The sequence below is a fragment of the Pelophylax lessonae genome, assembly GCF_965119305.1.
Source record: "Pelophylax lessonae genome assembly, chromosome: 2".
Lineage (NCBI taxonomy): Eukaryota > Metazoa > Chordata > Amphibia > Anura > Ranidae > Pelophylax > Pelophylax lessonae.
This window is the reverse complement of record NC_138769.1, coordinates 110248063-110268735: the sequence shown is the minus strand read 5'-3', so window position 1 is coordinate 110268735 and position 20673 is coordinate 110248063. Positions and strand designations below refer to the sequence as shown.

Below are 20673 nucleotides of genomic sequence, written 5' to 3'. Positions count from 1 at the left end.
TAAAACGCTTATCATGTGGTAATAGGAACAATGGAGAGTTATTAAAAAAACACTTTAGATATGTATTTGACTGTGACTATAAATTAAAAAAAAAAAAAAAAAAAAAAAAAGATTTGGGTGATGAAAAAGAAATATAACAATAATAATGACAAAAAAATAATATAAGTATATATATATATATATATATTATACACACACACACACACACACGCATACTCCCTAATATTAGTTTTTGATATAAGTTGCCAATTTTGCTTATTACATATACAGGCGGTGCTTCCTGTATGGTAGTGCTGCACACTGAATAATCTCCCTCAATAAAATATAGAAGCAAGCAAGCAAAGGTGTGAATGTCAAAATCACAAATTACTTCTGCGTAAGCCTTAAAAAGCAAAACTGTGTTTACAACAGCAGACCGTCGTTCTCTATCAGCGAGGAAAGATCGCGGGTGCCCGGCGGCAATTACAGACACCGGCCCTGTGGATTGGCATCCCTGCTGACTAATGGGGGCCTCCAGGAGCGCTCCCGCAAACCAATGTACCCATACAAAACAACAAAATATACAAGTAGGCACTTTGTACCCACTTTTAATGTACAGAGAGGAAGAGGTGGAGCTCTAAGAAGAAAAGGTGGAGCCTAAAGAGGAAGACGTGTGGTTTACAGAAGACAAGGCGGGTCTGAAACTGTAAGGGGTGGGTCGTAGGTAAATTAGGGGGTGCACGAGTTTTGTTCCGGCCTAGGGAAGCACGAAACCTAAATAGACCACTGGGCTGCCTCCATAAATATAACAACGTCTGGTCTAAATGGCTAGCTGAGCCCTCCACGGCCTTCTTCTGTTTATCGCACCACATCATGGTGCCAATATACTATTCAATTGTCACACGATTGCCTAATATTCATTGCTGTCTTTGTGTGATAGCAGCCATGGTATATTCTTGTTGATGCAACCCTCAGTTTGATTTAGTGTATGGTATTTATAATTTTTCATGGCGCAATGACCCCTGCGAGGGCCCATCAATGTTAATATTTCACTTGGTAAGTGTTGTTTTTTTCGTTTGTGTTGCTAAAATAGCCAATAAACAGATTAAAAAGAAGATACAGTGTATTAAAATGATGCAACTTACTACATTACTCAGTCCACACTCCGCCATATCAAAGACAACGGTCAGGAGTTTGCCCGGCTCTCTCTTGGCATACCGCTCCAGCCAAAATGCTACACATTTCTTCTTGTCTTCATTTGTTTTGGCATCTCGAACATGAAGCTTTACTCTGAGCCAGACTACAAAACCAAAAAGAAATAAAGGAGATGCTAATTTAAATAGATAGATGGAATTTAAAGACTCAGAATGCATTAAAAATATCCATCACAGCTAATTGAGTCATAACTAGGGATGCACCGATCCGATATTTGGATCGGATATCGGCGCCGATATGGCCATTTTAGATGGATCGGGGGATCGGTAACATTGACCGATCCACGGGCCGATTCGCTTTTTGCTGAGTAACAGCTCAGCCATCCCTTTCTAGGTGCAGTAGTAGTATGGGATGGGAGCCGCTACTTCCTGTATAGGTCCGACTCACAGGTGATATCAGATGCACTATGCCTGTGAATGGAGGAGCCGTACACATGAAGCAGCGGCTTTGCTCTGTACTGCAGCCGCTTGCTTTGTGTGTAGCTCCGGATCGGTTCCGGTATCGGTGATTTCGCAACGCCAGATATCTGTATCTGGTCCAAAAAAGTTGGATCGGTGCATCCCTAGTCATAACCACTTCAATTCTGGGAACTTTTACCCCATTCCTGTCCAGGTCAATTTTTAGCTTTCAGTGCAATCACACTTTGAATGACAATTGCGCGATCATGTATCACTGTAAAAATGAGAAAAAGACAAAAAATTTTGAGAAAAAGTTTGTTTCAGTCAGAAAATTGGAATTTTTGACTTACTGTAAAATCCATTTCTCTGATGTTCATTGACAGACACAGCTCCTTATCTTCTTGATAATTGGGTTATACTGCCCCCTACAAGAGGAGAACACTAGGCAGGAAAAAGCTTGACTACACCTATGGGGCAGTCCCAGGGGGTATACTCCCGCTCTCAGCTATAGACACTCAGTTTTGTTACAAGCAGTGTTAGAAGAAAGCCAACTCCACATAGGGGTGGGTGCTGTGCCTGTCAATGAACATCAGAGAAATTGATTTTACGCCAAAGTCAAAAATCCTTTTTTTCTCTTTCGTTCATTGACGGACACAGCTCCTTATCTTCTTGACCACTGGGACGTCCCCAAAGCAGTGTGAAACCTGAGGGGTGGGAACAGCTAGAAAAAAAATCCCAAGGCTAAACCATAGCCAACCAGGTAACATGGAGATCAGCCATAAACAACTGGAGCTCACCTGAAAAAAACAATACACCCTCAAAGATGAACAGGTCCTCTAAAACAGCAGCATCCAAAACCTTGCGGCCAATAGAAGCATCCGCAGATGCCAACACATTCGCCTTCTAAAACTTTGTGAAAGTGTGCACAGACGACCAGGTCTTGCAAACCTGCATCACCGACGCCTGATGATGGAAGGACTAGGAGGCACTAAGCGTCCGAGTAGAGTGCACTTTAACAGGGAAAGGAGGAACCTGACCCCTAACTAAATAGGGGCAAGAAAAAAGGTATGGGACTTTAATTGAGGTATGGCTGGACATGGGATATTTTATTAATAATCATAAATATGATAAAAAAATCACTGTTACATATACAGAGATGCAGCACATAGCAGATACAACAATGCATAATAAATCCAAAATTAATACAATATTTCTAGGACCAAAAAATGGATCACTCAAGAATACAATGGATACATCAACATATAAATGCTTTGTGTGCTCATAATCTTTGAATACATCATGATTGGATGAATCATTTGAGTAATTTGTAGGCTCTATGCGTTTCGTGGACCTCCGTCCACTAATCAGGAGCTTAAAAATATATGTCTAAAAATAAGAAAAAATGAAAATCACTTTCGCCTAGTACACAATCAAGACCCCACCCTATTGTCAGCCTGTGGGATTGATAGAGTCGAGTACAATTGGCGAGGTAAAAACATGAGGATAGCTGTATCACAAAACGAATCCAGGTGGATTTATGACCTATCGACACTCCAGCCCCTGGGTTTAAATATAGACATGGACCTTAACTGTTTCATTTCCGATCCATAAAATTCCTTTTAAACAAAATCTAAACTTTTTTAACATGTTCTTATATTTTCACACATATTTATATTTTTAATATTTGCTGAGCCCTTTAACATATATTCCCTCTTTTGTCACAACATTTCTGAGCACCATGCACTCATTGTATTTATTATGAAATTTATTAGGCAGCACCTTGAGTACTCTATGGTATTATTTAATTAGCACCCCAGTACTTTATGTTTCTCACAACATAACTCATATAAAATATATTTGCTCAAATGCACTTTATTTGCGGATTCCATCACTAGTTAGTATATCTTATGTTCCCACTTCACTTTATGTATGGTATAGGACTCTATATGATACCTTATACTTATGAATTATCACTGTTTCACATGATATGGAATTATTATTGTTTTATATATGTATATACTTTATTAAGTCATCACTCTTTTATAACCAAGCACTATAGCACTATTATTGTGCGAGCTGTCTCCTCTAATGATCAGCACATAAGGAGAAATTTTTACATGTAATGACCTAAGCCATGTAATGCACCTACGGAGCAAAAATGTATGATGTATGTGTAGGCACTTTAGAGATAGAGTGGTCTGGCATATAAAAGAATTTAGTTTTAGATTTAAGCTCCAATAGGCAATCGTGTAATGACCCCCGTAAGATTGTGTTTATAAAATGTTTATTGCGAGTGCGCAGCCAAACGATCCTTTATTATCCACGGATGTTCTATTGTATCCCTAAGTCCATGCGTTACTAGGTGACGAGGGACGCCGGGAACACGAACTTCCTGGGTAGGAGGGGCGGAGGGAGGCGCACATCATATTTAAGTCCCCATACGAGCGTACGTCTCCACCTCTGAAGACGTCACTACGCTCTGACGAAACGCACGTCAGGTGGAACGCACGCCGTCATACCTGGAAGTCAGCACTGGAACGCAAGCCGCTCTCCACGCTACAGACATCCAATATAGGGTTTTGCACAGCGTTTTTGTATCTTTTACCAGCTTTGACAGCACTTTTATTTAATAAACTCGATTTAATGGTACTGCACCATTCGGAGCCTGTCCTCTTTTGTTCCCTGAAATTACATCCGGAGAAACCGTGAGGAACCCGTTCACCCCACCTGGGGGATTTCGGTCGAGAGGGATAGGAGCCCAGCAGTTGCCATCATTCTGACCTGGAGGGTCACCAAAGCGTCACTGGTCTCTTTGCCGTAAGGTAGTCGAGACCCATCATATCTGGTGAGTTCACATCTTACCCCTGGCTCATTGGAGGATCCAGCACCAAGCACCAGCACTTTTTCCCCTTTTTTTTTGCACTTTTTTGGATTATCAACCACTAAGTCACCTATGAACTATTTTGAATGTCACTCAGCACCTTATTATCACTGTGAATTGTTGGACTTGATCTTGGCTCATTATTTGAGTTGTATTATCCTTTATGATATCTATGTTTTAGGGGCACAGCCCATTTTAAAGTTTTAGAGGTTTTTAGTAAATATTATATTGTATGCCCACTCCTTTAGTCCCCTGCACACACCAGCAAGCGCTATATTATCTCATCTAGTTCGGGATTTTCTACACGTTCACTTTGCACTTTATAGCAGCTGCTCATCCAACACATTTATTTATTATACTTAATAGCCTTATTACCCACTTGATTAGGCACTCCTAGGCGCGAGGAATATATTCAACTGAATATATACATTTGCAATCAGGAGCTTAAATATATGTCTAAAAATAAGAAAAAATGAAAATGAAAAAAATAAAAATAAGGTTGTATTACTGTACTTTTGTAAAGAGAGGGCAAATGAATAATAATAGGGACTACGTGGGTATAGACACTACCTTAAAACAGTGTCATGCATCCACAGGTGGTCCAGTCAGGACAGAGGGGACTGAAGCGGATCCGGGAATTGCCTGACCCGGGGCATGGATGGCACCCAGCAAAGGGGCAACAGGGAAAGGAGGACCAAAAATTAGGTGAATTGAAAAAGAGAGACTCCAGAAATATGACTTAGGGGGATGATGGTGAAGGCACATTGAGAGCAAGACCAGTCTGAAAATAAAATATTGTGTATAAAAAATATACTGAGAAATTAAATCTCATATGAACAGTGTATATATACAGATAAAGGGTTGAGAGGAAAAGGGGAAAAAGTGCCAATGCAAGAAAAACCACCAAGGTAGAAAACTCCCAACAAGATAGCAAGCAAGGTGTATGTAAAGAATCCATGTGAGACAGAAGCTGAAAAGAATAAGGAAGTGACCTGAGAATTAGCTGATGAAGGAGAGAGCGACATCCCCTGAGAAGGGGAATGAAACAGAGATTGAAGTGCTCAAATAATGTGAGAAGTGAATACAAATATAAAAAAGATGTGATAAAGCATGCTGATATACAAAACAAAAAATCTGGTGGTGGTAAAGAATAAAATCAAAGTTTACCAATTTTTTTAAAAAAAAAAAACGTCAATAAAAGTGATTGCTAGTCCGATCAAATCCATGTGCACCACAATGCAGGAGCAATACCATGCCAACGCCATGCTGGCGTCAGTATAAATAGGCGGTTGTGTGCCCTCCCCATCCGGTCAATAGGACCGGATGTAGGTGGGGGCCGTCCGCTACGGACGTCCGAATAGATGGAAGTTACCATAGTGACCTGACGCTGACGGCGTCACGTACCAGGCATATGTGCATGGCGCCGATGGGAGGCGTGACGACCCGCCCCCAACCCAGTTGGCTGCACAAAGGTAGGCAAGAAGGGGGAGGGGGAGAGGCGGACGGCCACCCATCGCAGCCCCGGACCAGGAAACCCGAACCAGCTCCAATCCACCATGACCAAATGCTGGATGATAGAAAGAGCTCCATCAATAGATAGCATTAATAAAAAATGTTATATATGCAAAAGAGTTGATAATGGGGACTTTTGGATATACTTAGGGTTTATACATATCAAAAGTTAAAAGAGAAATGGTGGCAAAAAATACGGGCGTCTACCACCCTATTGGGTACAGAAAAAGGGGGTATATATGATTTGCCACATAAAGAATGTCCAGTTCTTTAGGTCTCCATCCCTATGTGTAAATATGGGCAAGAAAAAAGGTATGGGACTTTAATTGAGGTATGGCTGGACATGGGATATTTTATTAATAATAAATGCATAATAAATGCCCCTTTGCTGGGTGCCATCCATGCCTCAGCCCGGGTCAGACAATTCCCGGATCCGCTTCAGTCAACTCTGTCCTGACTGGACCACCTGTGGATGCATGACACTGTTTTAAGGTAGTGTCTATACCCACTTATTCCCTATTATTATTCATTTGCCCTCTCTTTACAAAAGTACAGTAATAAAACCTTTATTGTTTTCATTTTTTCTTATTTTTAGACATATATTTAAGCTCCTGATGAGTGGACGGAGGTCCACGAAACGCGTAGAGCCTACAAATTACTCAAATGATTCATCCAATCATGATATATTCAAAGATTATGAGCACACAAAGCATTTATATGTTGATGTATCCATTGTAATCTTGAGTGATCCATTTTTTGGTCCTAGAAATATTGTATTAATTTTGGATTTATTATGCATTGTTGTATCTGCTATGTGCTGCATCTCTGTATATGTATATGTATATGTAACAGTGATTTTTTATCATATTTATTATTATTAATAAAATATCCCATGTCCAGCCATACCTCAATTAAAGTCCCATACCTTTTTTCTTGCCCATATTTACATATAGGGATGGAGGCAACTGGACATTCTTTATGTGGCAAATCATATATACCCCCTTTTTCTGTACCCTAACTGAATAGGCCTGAACCACTGAGACGACCTTTGGAAGGAACGACGGACAGGGACAAAGAACCACCTTCTTTCTGTGAACCAGTAGGTAAGGTGAACGACAAGACAACGCTGCCAGCTCTGACGCCCTGCAGCAGCAGTAATAGCCACCAAAAAAGGCCACCTTCTGGGTCAACGTAAGCAGGAAACCGCCCAAAATTTTCCAAAGGGAGGTTTCTGGATAACCAACAATCAAATTGCGGTCCCACAGCGGCAACGGAGACTGCACTGGAGGAGCCAAGTATCGAATTCCCTGAACAAAGGTACGCACCAAGGAATGTGTGGCCAATGGACTTTGAAAGAAAAAACTGCCAAGGCTGAAAACCTGGCCCTTGACGGTACTCAAGGCCAGGCGCTGCTTAACCCCGCGTTGCAGGAAAGCCAAGATCCGAGCCACCGAAAAGGAGTGAGGGAGAACCCCAAGAGACTTACACTACGCAATGTACATCTTCCTAGAGGTAGATTTTCTAGCCTTTAACAGTGTAGGAATCACCATTCAGACAAACCTCCATCCTTCAGCACCTGGCTTTTAACAGTCAAGCCGTTAAAGCCAGCAACTGTAAAGCAGGATGAAAGACTAGCTCTTGGGACAGAAGATCTTCCTGAGAGGAAGTCTCCAAGAAGCATCCGCAACCAGCCGTACCGGATCTGTTTACAAAGACCGGCACGGCCCGTCAGGAGGCACTAGAATGACCGGAATCCCTTCTGCCTCGACCCTGCACAGGAGTCTTGGCACAAGTTTGAGAGGAGGGAAGGCGTAAATCAGACAATCCTGACTCCAAAGAGCCACTAATGCGTCTATGGCATTGGCCAGAGGACCCTGAGATGGTGCCACAAGCCTCTGTACCTTCCTTGGAAAGTATACAGCAGTTAGGGCTGGAACGAATCGGTCTGTCCACCTTACAATGCCGGCTACTTCCCGAGCTACTAGGACACTTTTTGTGCCCCCTTGGTTATTGACATAGACAACGGCCGTGGCATTGTCTGACTGAACTCGTACCAGACACCCCTGAAGATGAACTGTCCAATGATCCAGACAAAGTCTGATTGCTCGGAGTTCCAGTACATTAATCTGCAGTCTGAACTCTTCAAGGGTCTAGATCCCCTAAGCACAATCTGTGCAGAGGGCACCTCCCCACCCGGACAGGCTGGCATCCACGGTGACAACCGTCCAGTACAGAGGAAGAAAGGATTTTCCCTGTCGAAGTGCCGGAGAACGAAGCCATCTCTAAAATTGGTGGATTCTTTTTCCATTTTGCCAGAATCTCTTTTTGCAGAAATCTTGTGTGGAACTGTGCAAACAGAACCACCTCGAAGGTAGACACCATTAGGCCCAGTACCTGCATGGAAGCCCAGAGGGATAACCCAGCCACAAGCGCATGGATCCCAGTCAGGCAGGGGGCTTCAGCTAACCTCACTGGGTCCGCCCCCCAAGAAGATCTCTGTAAAGAGCTGATGATGTGGCTGTTTACCCATGTGATTGGCTGTTTCCAATCACAGCCGATCACATGTAAGCAAGGACAGAGTGTGAGGAGAGGAGAGCCAATCGGCAGAATCTCCCCTCAGGGGAGACTGTACAGATAATCAGGGCACTGATCTGCAGTGCCCTGATTATCAGTGCAGCTCAACAATGCCCAGCAGTGCTACCGGTCTGTGCCCATTAGTGATGCCAGTCAGTGGTGACTTTCAGTGCCCATCAGTGCGGCATGTTAGTTTCACCTCATCAGTGCCCATCAGGATGCTTGCCACTTCTAAGGGTGCCAGGACACTTCTGGTGCCCCTTGGTGATTGACATAAGCCACAGCCGTGGCATTGTCCGATTGAATGCGCACTGGACAGCCCCGAAGGTACTCTATCCAGTGAACGAGGCAAAGCTTAATCGCTCTCAGCTCCAGGACATTGATCGGTAATCGGGATTCCTCCAGCGACCAGACCTCTTGAGCAGAAAGCCTGCCTAGAACACCTCCCCACCTGGACAGACTGGCATCCGTGGTGATCACTGTCCAATATATGGGGAGGAAGGATTTTCCTTGTTTGAGCATTGGGGACCGAAGCCATCATATCAGGGACCACCTGGTCACCTGGCTTAGCTGGATCTGATTGTCTGGGGAATTTGGATTTTTGTTCCATTCGAGAAGGATTTCCTTTTGGAGGATTCTCGTGTGGAATTGAGCCAAAGGTACCGCCTCAAAGGACGACACCATTAGTCCCAGAACTCTCATACAAGTCCGAAGGGACAACCAGTTTCTGGACAGCAACCGCTGAATCGCAGTCTGGAGCTTTTGAAGTTTTTCCTGGAGAAAGAAACACCCTGGCTGAGGACAAATCCAAAGTCAGGCCCAGATAGTCCAGTCTCACTAAAGGAACCCGGGACGACTTCTGGAGGTTCACAATCCACCCAAACTCCTCCAGAGTTCTCGTGGCGATCTCCAAGTTTGTCACCAGCGCCGTGGGAGACTCCGCACGGAGAAGCAGATCGTTGTAGCCGGGATAGCCACAGATCCGGAAAAGGGGAAAGACATTCCCCCACCCCAGATACGGGTGAGGGCACACTTTCAGGCCGAAGGGGCCTTATCTGCAGGTCTGGAGAAACCAGATTTCTGTTTTCCATACCAGAGTCGCTAGGAGCCACTCAGGGAGGCCTTGAAGGACTTTATTCCTTTATCACTCGCCCCTGAGGGACGAAAAAAACTTCTTATGTGCTGAAAAGAAGGGACCCAGTCCACGACGAGAGTCCTTACCCTTGTTAGCCTGTGGGAGAAAAGTACTCTTACCCCCTGTAAGACCTTTGATAATGTCATCAAGGGTAGCCCCAAACAGGCAATCACCCTGAAAAGGTATATCAGTCAAAGCCCTCTTAGAAGTCTGATCCGCAGACCAGCATTTTAGCCAAAGCATACCCCAGAGCAGTGTTAATTTCGTCGACTAAAACCGACTAAAACGTTTTCGTCGACTAACACAATTCAGATGACTAAAATACGACTAAAACTAAAATGGCATTTTAGTCTTAAGACTAAAATACGACTAAAACTAAAATGGCATTTTAGTCAAAAGACTATAACTAAAACTAAATCGAAATTTGCTGCCAAAAATTAACACTGGCGCATGCTCAAACCATAAATAATAACATATTAGATTTTTCACTCCAGGACCAGCAGTAGTATATAATGAGTTTGGAAATTGTAGAGAAATGCTTAAATAATGCATTACAAATTACAATTGAACTACACCCATTTGATTATAGATGACTAAAATGGGTTTTAGTCTACTAAAATGTAGGGCTTTTAGTCGACTAAAATATACAGGAGTTTTAGTCGACTAAATACGACTAAACCTAAAACACTTGCAGAAGACTAAAATAGGACTAAAACTAAAATGCCATTTTAGTCCTAAGACTAAAACTAAATTGAAATTTGCTGCCAAAATTAACACTGCCCCAGAGGACCACTGCTGAAACTGACAGTCGGGCCAATAGTGGAACCACATCCAGCGAATCGTAAACAAATTTCAGCCCCTGAATCAACTGGTCCGTCAGCTCCGCAAAGGCAGAGGGAAGTTAAATCCCCTCCAGGTCATGGCATAGTAACTTAGCACATTCAGTCAAAGTTTGTGACACAAGGGCAATAGTAAACACTGGTTTGAGCGCAGACCCCGTCAGGGAGCACATATTGCGGGCCACAGACTCCACCTTTCTATCCGCCGGATCCTTAAAGAATGGGGAATCCTCCACTGGGATCATGGTGGCTTTATTCAGTCTGGAGATCAGAGGGTCCACCTTTTAAATCAAGGACTCCTCAAAGGGGTAGTGCCTACCAATTCAGAATCTGACACATCAGATGAGGCAGGGGTAGGTGGGGGGCATTTTTTGGTACTTCGCCCCTTAAAGGCCACCTTCACCCGAGACACAAAGGATTCCAAGACCGCCGACAGTGCATCTATAGATAGCTGGGATCCGGAGGGCCCTGTGGCCTCCTTGAGGGGGTCAGATGGGGGAAGAAAATTCCGCAGGTTCCATGTTGCACCAGGGGGACCCCACAGCAAAGTAAAAAAAAAACGTTTTTTTTTTAAAACGTCCCACCACGAGGTCATAGCTGCTTGTAGATCTCACAGGAAATAAATCTGGCGAAAAAAATAGCTAGAAAAAAAAAAAAAAAAAAAAACTTTTGCCAAGACTAGAGATCCCAGCAAAGAACTAGGTCCTCACTCCTGACTCAGCAGATTAAACTGACATCCTATAGCAGGGAGAGAGGGTATACCCCCTGGGACAGCCCATAGGCGTAGCCAGAACTTGTTTTATGCCTAGTGTTCTATTCCTGTAGGGGGCAGTATGACCCTACTGTTATGAAGAACAGAGACCGCGACAGTCTCCTCAATGAACGATAGCGAAATGTTTTTAGTTTGTGGTGCTCAGATACAGTTTAGTTCCAATAACTGTAACCCTCAGAAAGCAAATTAAGTTATTTAGTAATGGGCAGTTGGATTAATCTACAAGGTAATTACTAAACAATGTTAAAGTGGATCCGAAAACAAAAGTAAAGATTGTGTTTTCAGGAACAGCTAGAAATAGTAATTATCCTTAAACAGTGACCAAAAAAAAGTACCTTTTGCACTGAATTTCTGATAAACAGCAGTGCACTTCCAGGTATGAAATGTGTCTAGGCACTCCTGTGCCTACAGCCTCCTACCTGTATATCTGCAGTGTGTAATCCAAGGTACTGTTTTATCTAACTGCTAGAATCAGGATATTTGGAGTTAGATTTGGTGATGTCACTATTGTTTACTGTTATTCTTACAGGAAGCTCTGACATGAGAAAGCAAAGTCCTGCCTCGACCAAGATGGCTGCCTCAACACAGATCGTTGTAATCAAGCCATTATTGGTGAAATGCGTTAAGGAGGGGTGACCTCTGGGCAGCCACATCATATTACCAACTGTACAATGGATAGCTCAATAAAAAGTACTCCAGAGAATGAGAGGTTGGTGTATGGTTCTCCATTCATCAATGCCATAACACAGAAACACGGTGTAAAACAAAACAAAGGCATGATAAGGCAGGAGTAGAGAAAAAAAAAACAACAGCAGAAAAACCACAGTCAATACTGGTGACTAGTCTTTTGCTTTCTGACCGTCTTTTCTAGGCCGTTCTTCCATACTTCAGTTCCACTTTAATAGTGCTGTCTGGCTTTTGAATTGTAGACTTTTTTTGTAATTACTAGCTGTGTGTTGATCTCTCAGAATGCAGTTAAACACTATAAACCTTCATAGACCTTCACCTTATCATTTCAAGATGCAGCTTGATGTACCGTCAGCAGTACAGTTAATGCGTAGATTCAGCGAGTATATTCATTTCTTTCAGTTTAAGATCAATTAATAAGATGTCTAGACCAGATTTATGTAAGCTGAGAAGAGCATGACACTACATAGTTGAAATTTGAACTCATAAAAACCATCTCTCTTCTACGAATTAAAAGAAGCACCGGCATTTGAGAGAAGATCCAAACTGGATATTATCATTTAAATGCGAGTATAAGAAAGAAAACAGATGTGTTACTAAAAGAAAAAAAAAAAAAAAAAAGTGGGGGTTTTGGGACTTTAGATGAAACGTATAATACATCTCCATCCCTGAATCAAAATGAAAAAAAGGGGGGTTAAACATATGGCTCCCCTTGGATACTATCTCTTTTTAGTGTTTGGATCTAGAATGTTGTACCTTTTCAATACGTTTTATTGCTGATCTATGATGCATCCTCCCCCGAAGAAGTGATATTATTCCCAAAACGCGTAGGGCTTTTGGGATGCATCTTACTTTTAATATGGTGTACCACTCTATTATAATTGTACGTTGTCTCGCTACATGATATGTACTGTATTTTCTGGCGTATAAGACTACTTTTGAACCTCAAAAAAATCCCCCAAAAATGGGGGGTCGTCTTATACGCCGAGTATAATATCTCCAAGGTAACCTAAGTATAAGTATTACCAGTAGATGAAAATGCCCAGTCGTCTTATACGCCGGAAAATACGGTATGTGAATACAGTATATGTATGTTCTCATTGGAATAGGTTATGTATTTGTTACCACAGATTAAACATATGGCTTTTTAAACATTGCATATTTTTTGGATGCCCTACATATTAAGTCCGAAGCAAACCCCGCTTTTTTCAGATAATGTGTTCGTATCTGGCACATTGAGCACGATTTCACATGACTGACTGCTGGACAACAAAGAACTGATAGAAAAAGGCCCAGCCTAGTCATGAGACCATTGTTTATTTCAGAACAGACGAGTGTTATAATGAAACTTTACACGACTTCTGCACTTAGTGAAGCATTAGCATATTACTCTTCTGAAGGTTAAATGCAGGGGAAATAAAGTGTGCCTGTTTACAGACCTTGGATTTGAACGGAACACAAAGTGTGGGCCCTGGTATACTAGAAGTTCAACAATTAGTTATTCATTATATCTCAGTCACGACACAAAAGCACAACGTAAAACGTTACAAGCAAGAGGATAACCATAAAATGCCCTAATTAAATGACCTCAAGCATCTTGCGTCAACCAGAGTCAAGCACAGAGTGCAATCGTGATGGAAGCAACAATTCTGTACAATGGCTGTGTGCTTACCGGGGAAACACAATTATGAATCAAAGACCTTGGTTTATTCAAGAGAAAGTGGATTTTTAGTGAGCACATACTTTGAGTTATTTCAGCTTTTATTCTTCCATTTTTTTTGTATTAAATATATAGATTTGTAGATTCATCTAGAGGGAGCTCCCAGTGCCTAAAGCCTGGTACACAATATCAGTTTTTTTTTTCGTTCAACCCAGTGGGCTCAACAAAAATAAAAAAATAAATAAATGAAGAGCTCACCCCAAGTGTTTCTTCTACAGTGCTTTGAAAAGGTATTCATACCCCTTGAAATTTTCAACATTTTGCCATGTTACAATCAAAAAAGTTATTGTATTTTTATGTGATAGACCAACACAATGTGGCACATAATTGTGAAGTGGAAGGAAAATGATAAATGGTTTTCAAAATCTTTTACAAATAAATATCTGAAAAGCGTGGTGTGTATTTGTATTCAGCCAATACCTTGTAGAACCTCCTTTCGCTGCAATTTCAGCTGCAAGTATTTTTTGGTAGGTCTCTGCCAGCTTTGCACATCTAGAGAGTGACATTTTTGCCCATTCTTCTTTGCAAAATAGCTCAAGCTCTGTCAGATTTGATGGAGAGCGTCTGAACAGCAATTTTCAAGTCTTGCCACAGATTCTCAATTGGATTTAAGTCTGAGTATTGACTGGCCCATTCTAACACATGAATATGCTTTGATCTAAACCATTCCATCGAAGCTCTGGCGATATGTTTAGGGTCATTGTCTGGCTGGAAGGTGAACCTCTGCCCCAGTTTCAAGTCTTTTGCAGACTCTAACTGGTTTTCTCCTAAGATTGCCCTGCATTTGGCTCCATCCAGCTTCCCATCAACTCTGACCAGATTCCCTGTCCATGCTGAAGAAAAGCATCCCCACTTTATGATGCTGCCACCACCATGTTTCACGGTAGGGATGGTGTGTTCAGGGTGATGTGCAGGGTTAGTTTTCCGCCACACAGAGCGTTTTGCTTTTAGGTAAAAATGGTAAATTTTGGTCCCATCTGACCAGAGCACCTTCTTCTACGTTTGCTGTGTCCCTCACATGGCTTCTTGCAAACAGGACTTCTTATGGCTCTTTCAACAATGGCTTTCTTCTTACCACTTTTCCAAAAAAAGGCCAGATTTGAGTGCACGACTAATAGTTGTCCTGTGGACAGATTCTCCAACATGAGCTGTGGATCTCTGCAGCTCCTCCAGAGTTACCATGGGCCTCTTTGCTGCTTCTCCGATTAATGCTCTCCTTGCCTGGCCTGTCAGTCCAGGTGGACAGCCATGTATTGGTAGGTTTGTAGTTATGCCATACTCTTTCCATTTTCGTATAATGCATTACATACAGTGCTCCGTGAGATGTTCAAAGCTTGGAATTTTTTTTTTTTTTTTATAACTTAACCCGGCTTTAAACTGCCTTACAACTTTATCCCTGACCGATGTGGTGTGTTCCTTAGCCTTCATAAAGCGGTTTGTGCACTACCAAACCTCTGGGGGCTTCACAGAACAGCTGTATTTCTACTGAGATTAAACTACAAACAGGTGGACTCCATTTACTAATTAGGTGACTTCTGAAGGCAATTAGTTCCAGTAAAGGGGGCTAAATATAAATGCACTCAACACTTTTCAGATATTTGTAACAAATTTTGAAAACCATTTATCATTTTCCTTCCACTTTACAATTATGTGCCACGTTGTGTTGGTCTATCACATAAAATCACAATAAAATACATTTATGTTTTTGATTGTAACATGACAAAATGTGGAAAATTTCAAGGGGTATGAACACTTTTTTCAAGGTGCTGTTATGCACAGAAACATAGTAACAGGGGTGCAGAAAAATGGCAGCAAGCGTTTTGGACAGAGGAGTGAAAATTTGAAATATTTGGCTGTAGCAGGAGGCAGTTTGTTGGAGAGCGGTACAATAATGAATGTCTGCAGGCAACAATGAAGCATTGTGGCGGTTCCCAGCAAGTATGGGGCTGCATTTCTGCATATGGTGTTGGAGAGTTGGTCAGGATCAATGCTGAGAATTACAGGCAGATACTTACCGTATTTTTCGCCGTATAAGACGCACTTTTTCTTCCCCAAAACTGGGGGGGAAAAGATGGTGCGTCTTAAACGACAAATACACATTTTGCCTGGTGACGTCGCAATGGGGGCGGTGCCGGCGCGTGCGTCAGTCACGCATCGTCACCGCCCGATCTACTTCCCGCCGGACCGATTATAAGACCGAGAGAGCCGCCGTCAAAGAAGACAGAAGAGGACGAGAGGAGCAGCGCCATGGACGGTTCCCAGAATCCCGCCGCCGTCAGAAGAAGAGGACGAGAGGAGAGGAGCAGCGCCGTGGACGTCTTGCAGGCAGCACAGGAAAGCAGGTAAGTGATTGAAGCAGACCTGTGCCATGCCTGTACCATCATCTGTGCCATGCCTAAAACATCACCTGTGCCATGCCTAAAACATCACCTGTGCCATGCCTAAACCATCACCTGTGCCATGCCTGTACCATCACCTGTGCCATGCCTATACCCTCACCTGTGCCATGCCTATACCATCACCTGTGCCATGCCTATACCCTCACCTGTGCCATGCCTATACCCTCACCTGTGCCATGCCTGTACCATGCCTATACCATCACCTGTGCCATGCCTATCCCATCACCTGTTGATATAAAATATTTTACTGCAGTATTTGGTTCAGAATCTTTTTTTTCTAGATTTTCCTCCTTTAAAATTGGGTGCGTCTTATATGCCGGTGCGTCTTATACGGCGAAAAATACGGTATCCATTATGTCATACAATCAGGGAGGAGTGCGATTGGCCCCAAGATTATTCTGCAGCAGGACAAACGACCCCAAACATATAGCCAATGTCATTAAGAACCATCTTCAGTGTAAAGAATTACAAAGAGTCCTGGAAGTGAAGGTTTAGCCCCTACAGAGCCCTGATCTCAAAATCGAGTTTGTCTAGGATTGTATGAAGAGACAGAAGGATTTGAGGCAGTCTACATCCACAGAAGATCTAAAGGATAGTTCTCTAAAATGTTTGGAACAACCTATCTGCCGAGCGCCTTCAAAATCTGTGTGCAAGTGTACCTAGAAAAAATGATGGTTTTGAAGACAAAGGGTGCTCACACCGAATATTGATTTGGATTTCTCTTCTGTTCATTTACTTTCCATTTTGTTAATTAAAGTGTAACTCTACTTATGTGGAGAAAAAAAAAAACATTCCCCTTTGGGTGATCTATGTACATTGCAAGGATAACAACATTCGTTGCAGATTCCTACCTTTTTATTCTGAAGAAATCACGGTTTGTTCCTCTGTGCTGAGTGGGTCTAATAGGAGTGGTTTTATAATTATCAATCGGCTGTTCAGCTGCAGAGCACTAATGAGGAAATCTGTGGGGCCTGCATCCCTTTAGATGTGTTCCTATTTTGAGTTTCTCACCAAAAATTGGATTTTTGACATACCGTAAAATCAATTTCTCTGATGTTCATTGACGGACAGACACAGCTCCTGATCATCTTAACCATTGGGTTATACTGCCCCCTACAGGAGTAGGACACTAGGTGAAAAAAAAGTCTGGTTACGCCTATGGGGAGTCCCAGGGGGTATACTCCCTCTCTCTACTATAGGTACTCTGTTTTGTTAAAAGCAGTATCAGAAGAATTACAACTCCACAGAGGAGTGGGTGCAGTGTCCGTCAATGAACATCAGAGAAATGGATTTTACAGTAAGTCAAAAATCCCATGTTCTCTTTCGTTCATTGACTGACAGCTCCTGATCTTCTTAACCATTGGGACGTCCCAAAGCAGTGTTAAACATGAGGGGTGGAAACAGCGAAAAATAAATTCCCAAGACTAACTTTGGCCAACCAGGTAAACAGGAGCTCAACCAAAACAACTGGAAACAATACACCCCCAAAGTGAATCAGGTCCTCTAACAGCAGCATGCAAAACCAACACATCCACTTTATAGAACTTTGTGAAAGTGTGTACCGATGACCAGGTGGCTGCCTTGCAAACCTGCGTCACTGACGCCTGATGACGGTAGGCCCAGGAGGCACTGAGCAACTGAGTAGAGTGCACCTTGACAGGGAAAGGAGGAACCTGACCCTTGATGGAATAGGTCTGAAGGACCGTCTGTCTTATCCATCTGAAAATGGTCGCAGAGGAAGTGGTAATCCATTCCGAAGCCCATTAGTGAGCACAAATAGTGAGTCTGACTTTCTAAAAGATTCCGTAGCTGCCAGACACACCCTAATTGCCCAGACCACATCCAAGGCATGCAAGGCAATTTGCTTCAGATGTTTTGACCTGGGACACAGAGAAGGCAACACAATGTCTTCATTCAAATATAAATCCGAGACAACCAAGGAATGAAAGACAGGGGCGAGGAACCACCTTATCTCTGGACCAACAAGTAAGGTGAACGACAGGATAATGCCGCCAATTCCCACACCATGCACGCAGTGGTCAAAACCTGCAAAAAGGCCTCCTTCTGGGACAGCGTAACCAGGGGAATCTCCCGAAGATTGTCAAAAGTAGGCTTCTGTAAGACAGAGCACAAAATTGAGGGCCCAAGACGTCAACAGAGACCACACTGGAGGGATCAAGTGCCTAACTCCCCGAAGAAAAGTACACACCAAGGACCATTAAAAGAAAAAAAAAAAAAAACGCTAAGGCCAACACCTGACCCTTGATAGTACCCAAGGCCAGTTTCTGCTCAAACCCCACATTGAAGGAAGGTCAAGATCCGAGCCACCGAAAAAAGAGTGAAGATGAACCTCAAGAGGCTCAAGTAGATTTCCTAACTTTCAACAGCATTGGAATCACAAACTCAGACAAACCTCTAACAATCAGCACCTGGCATTCAACAGCCAAGCCGTCAAAGCCAGATACTGTAAAGCAGGATAGAAGATTGGTCCTTGGGACAGCAAATCCTCCCTGAGAGGAAGCTTCCAAGGAACGTCAGCGACCAGCTGCACCAGATCGGCATACCAAGCCCGGCGAGGCCAGTCCGGGGCCACTAAGATGACCAGAATCCCTTCTGCCTCGATTCTGCATAGAAGTTTTGGCAGAAGCTTGAGAGGAGGGAAGGCGTAAATCAGACAATACTGACCCTATGGGGCCACCAGCGCATCGGTAGTGTCCGCCAGACACTAGAGAAAACTGTCTCTTCAGCAAACAGCAGCCTGAAAAACTTTGCGGCCAAAGGAAGCATCCGAAGATGCCATCAAGTCAATCTTGTAGAATTACACACCTGAGCTACAGAAGCCTGATGGCGAAAGGCCCAAGAGGCACTCAGAGCTCTAGTAGAATGTGCCCTCACAGGGAAAGGAGGAACCTGCCCCTTCAGTGAATAGGCCTGAATAAGTGAATAAGCAAACAACCGTCTGTCTGATCCATTTCGAAATTATTGCAGCGGACGCAGCTGAACCCTTACGAGGTCCCTCAGGAAGGGCAAACAGGGAATCAGACGTCTGAAAAAATTCTGTAGACAGGTAAACCCTGATTGCCTGGACCACATCCAGAGAATGTAGAGCAAATTCCTTGGGATGTTTGGGCTTAGCACAAAGCGACTGCAACACAATATCTTCATTGGAGGTGGAAAGCAGACACCACCTTAGTAAGAAAAGATTGGTTGGGTCGCAGAACAACCTTATCCCTATGAACGACCAGAGAAGGTGAACGGCAAGACAGCGCCGCAAACTCAGACACCCTGCGAGCAGAGGTGACAGCCACCAGAAAGGCTACCTTCTGAGACAACAAAGGCAGAGAGATCTCTCTGATATTTTCAAAGGGAGGTCGCTGCAGAATGGACAAAACCAAATTCAGATTCCCAAGGAGGCAAGGGGGATCGCCGTGGAGGAACCATATGACGCACCCCTTGAACAAAAGGTGTGAATCAAGGAATTAGTAGCCAAGGGATGCTGGAAATGAATGGCTAAGGCCGACACCTGACCTTTAAGCGTGCCCAAAGCCAAACACTGCTCCACACCTTTCTGCAAGAAGGCCAATACCCTTGCCACTGAAAAGGAGCGAGGATGTAACCCTTGCGACTCACATCAGGCAATGTACGCCTTCCAGGTACGATGGTAAATCTTCCTGGAGGTAGCCTTTCGAGCCTTTCAACAAGGTAGGAACAACGACATCCGAGAGACCTCTGTCTCTCAACACCTGGCCTTCAACAGCCATGCCGTTAAAGCAAGAGACAGACCATAAAGCAGGATGGAAGATCGGTCTTGAGATAGCAGATCTTCCTTTAGAGGTAGCCGCCAAGGAGGCTCGACGACCATCTTTAGGAGGTCCGCGTACCAAGACCAGGGAGGCCAGTCTGGGGCCACCAGAATTACCTGCACCTGTTCCAACGCCAGTCTGCGGAGGAACTTGGACAACAGTTGAATTGGGGGAAATGCCTAAATCAGCCGATACTGGCGCCAAGGCACCACCAACGCGTCCGTGTCATCCGCCAGAGGATCTCGAGCCCTGGCTACGAACCTCTCAAATTTTCTGTTGAGATGGGGCGCGAACAGACCCACGTCCGGTGTCCCCCACCGGGCACACAGGGAGACGAAACACCTCCGGATGCAGGGACAATTCTCCCTGATCCAAGGACTGACGATTTAGATAGTCAGCCTGCCAGTTCTCCACTCCAGGAATGTGAACAGCAGAAAGAGCTGGAACGTGCGCCTCGGCCCAAGTCAGGATCTCGGCCACTTCCCTGGCCGCCTGGGCACTCCTGGTGCCCACTTGGTGATTGATGTAAGCCACAGCCGTGGCATTGTTGATTTGAACCCGAACCGGGTGATCGTGTAACCGAGGCGCCCAATGGAGCAGGCAGAGCTTGATTGCCCTGAGCTGCAGGACATTTAATCGGCAAGGAAGATTCCTCCCTTGACCACACACCTTGGGCACAAAGAGTGCCCAGTACTCCACCCCAGCCCGTCAGGCTGGCATTCGTGGTGATCACCGTCCACAACAGCGGCAGAAAGGACT

General features: G+C 43.8%; 1 protein-coding gene across 1 annotated transcript in view; it reads right to left on the bottom strand.

The window, feature by feature from the left end:
• The window catches only part of MOSPD2 (motile sperm domain containing 2), a 279719-nt gene that overhangs the window by 131734 nt on the left and 127312 nt on the right, over positions 1 to 20673 (bottom strand). Inside the window, exon 5 of the mRNA XM_082246726.1 lies at positions 1125 to 1279. Coding sequence (XP_082102852.1) covers positions 1125 to 1279 — 155 coding nt within the window. The remainder of the gene's footprint in view (positions 1 to 1124; positions 1280 to 20673) is intronic.